The 4,568-nt window shown below is 45.9% G+C and overlaps 1 protein-coding gene across 1 annotated transcript in view; it reads left to right on the forward strand.

Moving 5' to 3' along the window:
- The first annotated feature begins 1,326 nt into the window (after nucleotides 1-1,326).
- Nucleotides 1,327-4,568, forward strand: part of LOC111746080 (synaptopodin-2-like) — a 6,086-nt gene continuing 2,844 nt past the window's right edge. The window contains exon 1 of the mRNA XM_023536963.1: nucleotides 1,327-1,577. Coding sequence (XP_023392731.1) covers nucleotides 1,479-1,577 — 99 coding nt within the window. The 5' untranslated portion in view covers nucleotides 1,327-1,478. The remainder of the gene's footprint in view (nucleotides 1,578-4,568) is intronic.

Below are 4,568 nucleotides of genomic sequence, written 5' to 3' on the forward strand. Positions count from 1 at the left end.
CCCGTTCACTCACGTCGTGGTTTATGCAGCACATGTGTATTGCATGCTCGCTGTGAACCACGCGCTCAGTGCATTCCAGCTAGGCAGGAGCCGGAGACCGAGTCCGAGCTCAGGGAGCTGGTCCCAGAGCGGCCTTGACGTCCGGCCCAGGAGGAGTTCCCTCATCCCTTTGTCTCTCCTCTCCGTGGATGACAGACTGACCAACACAGCGGGGCTGAATCTTTGCTCCTCCGCTTCCCCCGGGGCGGCCTTTGTCTGAATCCCGTTGGTCCGGGCACGGCCCCTTGGCTCGGCCCCTCGGCACACCCGTGGGTCCTGGCTTCCGAAAGCCTTCCTCCCAGGCCGGCCTCACTTCCGTCCAACCCTGCGTCACCTTTGGTGGAATTCCTTCTTCTCCAACTCAAGATTTCAACATGCCAGCCATGCTCAGCACACGTCCTTGTCCCTCTAGGCCAGTTCTCACAATGTGGCCTGCAGACCTCCAGGGCTCTGAGATGCTTTCAAGGGGATCCGTGGAGTCAAAACCGTGTTCAAACTAATGCTAAGACATTGTTTGTTTTTTTTCACCATGTTGGCATTTGCACTGATGGTGCAAAAGCCAAGGTGGACGAAGCCGCTTGCAACTTAGCATGTGAGGCAGTGACACCCAACTGTACCAGGCTTCACTGTATTCCTCATTGTCACCATTCGATTAAAGGAACAAGATGCTGGCTTCACGTAAGGACGTCCTTGACGAAGCAATGAAAGTTTGCATTTTATTAATCCTCAAGCACAGTCTTTCTAATAGTCTGTATGACAGAATGAAAATATGTATAAGTCCAATACCCAGGTACGATGTTTGTCTTGAAGAAGCACTTGTGCAGTCATTGGAATTTCAAGCTCGACTAGCCTTTTTTTTTTTCATGGAATATCATTTTTACATTCAAGAATAACCAATAAACTATAGTTTTTCAGACTCAGGCATTCAGCAGGCGTTTCCTAGTAACCGAGTAAAGGGAGCCTGTCACTTCCAGGGAAAACAATTGTCACTATTTGAGCTTTCAGGGGACAGTGAGGAAGTCTCACCTGCCACCGTGAATGCCAAATACCAATACCAAAGACTTCTCTGATGAGGTCACTGAGGATGCTGGGGAGTGTGGTTTTGTATGCTGCATAATGAAATACGTCGGCATTGGGAAGGTCTGTGTAACTCAGTGAATCAGTATTTTCCAGATGACCGAAGCACGAGGTAATGGACCCATGCATGGGCGAAGTAATGGACCCATGCATGGGCGAAGTAATGGACCCATGCATGGGCGAGGTAATGGACCCATGCATGGACCCAGCCAAAGTGCAAAGCAGACCAGTGGATTTTCACGTTGCCAAGCATCAAAAGCTCACTGCTATGGTCTCAGGTCCCACATGCAACTCTAGAAACCACTGCTTGTTGAGTTCGATGTAGCCTTAAAGAAGAATGTCCAGGACTGCCTGGAAAGGCAATGCTCCCCCGTCTCGCGGCTGCGTATCTTTGTGAGGCTAGATCTCCATACACGTCAGTCAGCACAGTGCACCACCACAGGGCGGATGCAGAAGCACAGGTGAGAATCCAGCTGTCTACTCCTGAGCACAGGTCTTCAAGGGATTTACAGAAATGGGAAAGCATCCCTGTTCTCACTCAGCTTAGTTTTAGAAAACATGGTCATTTTCATAAAATATAGTATTTATGTTAACATACCAGTTGTTTTATTACACATCAGTTATTTTATTTTAAATTTAATTAAGGAACAAAAATTTTACATGTCTTACCTTTCATTTCTAACACAGTAAATACCAATCGGTAGAACCCACAAGAACAAAATAATTTTGAAGTCCTCCATAATTTTTTAAGAGTGTAAATGCGGCCGAAGATCAGAACGTGTGAGGATGGCTGCTTGAGATCACACACTCTTAAATAGTGACTATGGCCTCCATGAAGCTCTGGAGGTGACCACTGAAACCGGCCCTCTCCGAAAGGGGACGGTCCTCGACGAACTTCCCAGGCCCCTGTACCAGCTGTTTGCCCCTTTGTGTAACGAGATCTTTCCCCGTGTCCTGTGGCTGGGGCAGAGGTGATTACTTCACTTACGCGAGGACAGCACTGGCATCGCCTCTTACCCCAGCTCCCTACGAAAGTAAACGTTCACTGCAGTCAATTTAACTTTCTTAGGTTAAGACTACACAAAATATTTTAAAATTTGTACTGCTCACACTTCTTTAATTGAAGCCTCAACAAAATCTCATATACTTCTTTCCCAAATGAAAGCATCATGACGTATCGTGTGCGTGTGCGTGTGCGTGTGCGTGTGTGTGTGTTACAGGTTAACAAAACATAGAATTAGGAGCAGAGGAGAGTCTTTCATTTTCCTGATGGGGAAAATGCTTCCGGACAATGCAAACGCCTTGACCCATGAGTTATGCAGAATGAAGAGACGATCTCCAGCTTGCTAACAACTTCAAATCCAGAGCAAAAGAGTAGAACTTACACAGTTTAACTAAAGTTTGTATTCTTGTCACGTGGAGGACATTTTTCACTTCTATCTTCTTTATAGTTTTATGGATGAGTGAGCAACTTTGAAGAGGAAACTGCTTCATCTAGCTTAGTCAAATATAGTAAAACTTCTGATGAATAGAGCTATGCAAAACAGGGCCTTCCAGACAGACACATTTTCTGGACACGTGAGACGTAGTCAGCATCTTGACACGAAACATATTTGGCAAAAACAGCAATATAAGCAAAGTATTTAGAACCTCAAATTATGAATTCCGATCCGGTCCTTTCTTTATTGTGGCAATGCTTCGGACCAGTTACATCTCTAGATAGCAAAATTTCTGTTCTACCTGTTTGGGATGGTGCTCTTTCTAAAAGGCATCATCTGTTTCTCTGTATCTAATCAATCTACTAAAGATGATGTCAACATTATGAATGCCTTGGGGTCGTGATGATGAATGCTCGTTCTTTTACTTAGGACGAGACATTAAGCCCCATTGAGCATATGAGAGTTTTTTACACTTTCATTAAATGACCCCAGTATTCTGAGTCTTTTTTTTTCCTCTAGATTTTCATGGTTTTACCTGCTTGCTTTGGCATCATATGAACCATAACATCTTCCTTTATATGGGATGCATGTTTGTCTCTCCACTTCTAGTTTTCTGTAAACCAAAAGCTTATTAGAATTGTGCAAAATTGAGCAAATAGACTGAGAAAGGGTCCCAGATACTTGTGATGTACAGAAGTTACAGTGAACTTTACTTCTTACTGTATTTTGTCCACTCAAAAGGCTGTCGAGTTTGGCGCAGGCCGTTTAGGTAACGGAATTCTTATTAGGTAGCCTATTACAGCATAATAATCATGTAGTTAATTGCTGTGTGTGCAGTTAATAATGTACACAGAGATCTGAGAAACCCAGATAGTGAGTTCTAGTTCTTCTCTTCTGAGTAACCTTGATTATACTGGCTACTTACTTGTCTCATCTTTTAGATTTTAGATGGTTTTTAAAGAGTTCTTTTACAAGTATTTTTCCATATTTTTTATAAATGTTTATAGAAAGAATCTGCGTGTAGTTCAGAAGCCTTTGTGCAATCCTTCTCAATTAAAGCCAACGAGAAGCAGACAGGGACACGTCCTGCAGAGTCTGGTCCGTCAGTGTTCCCTGCAAGAGCTGGGCTGTTTACATTCTTAGCAAGGAGAGAGGAGCAGAGAATACCATTCCATATTTGTACTGGGTCCTCCAGCATCACCGTGGCCGCTGCCCAGCAGCTCCCAGCAGCAACTGCAGCACAGTTCCTGCCATGGAATCACACTGCTGTGCACATTCTCAGCCCTGCGGCCCCGTGGGTTCGGGCCCCATTCCCGTCAAGGACAGTTATGTACTCCGGGAACCCTTCCAGGCTTGCTACCAGGAATGCTTTTTACTTTTATGGTGACTTGGTCCCTAAGGATAAAGACAGTCATCCAAAAGGAAAACTTTTTTGCTCAGTGTCTGCATGCATATTAGTGACCAGAGCGGAAACGTTCGTGGTCGTCAGCCCCAAACTCAGCAGGAGAACAGCCTGTGGAGCTTGAATTGGGGTGCTGAGAATACCCGAAATCTGCGAGCGTCTACTTACGTTTGCCCCGAGACCGATTCACATACACTACTGAAGAGATATTTTCACTCTTCAGACAAAAAGATGATCTGATCACACCACTTAGCCAATGCTTTACACACCTGTCAGTGCTTTAGTGGGGAGAAGCCCCACTTCCTTTCCGGAAGCATCTGTCTGGGACAGTCGTGTGCGTGGCTGTCATGTCCCCGTCTTCCTTATAAGTGCCTCAGGAAGCTTTTATTTCTCTCCTGTCGGTTTCCGAGTTTGCTCTCCACGTGGCTTTGCTGAAGGGACTTCCTCCGTTGTCCTCAAGCTGTCACCCCCTCAGGCCTTTCCTCCTCCATCCTTGGAGATGGCGACCTCGGTGACTTACCTGGCGTCAGTCCCCGCTTCGCCTCTCCTGCTGTCCTGACACCTTTCCTCCTCTTCTGGTGACACGTAGCTGCCCCTCGCCCTTCGCCGTC

Source organism: Pteropus vampyrus, unplaced genomic scaffold (assembly GCF_000151845.1).
Source record: "Pteropus vampyrus isolate Shadow unplaced genomic scaffold, Pvam_2.0 Scaffold174, whole genome shotgun sequence".
Taxonomy (NCBI): domain Eukaryota; kingdom Metazoa; phylum Chordata; class Mammalia; order Chiroptera; family Pteropodidae; genus Pteropus; species Pteropus vampyrus.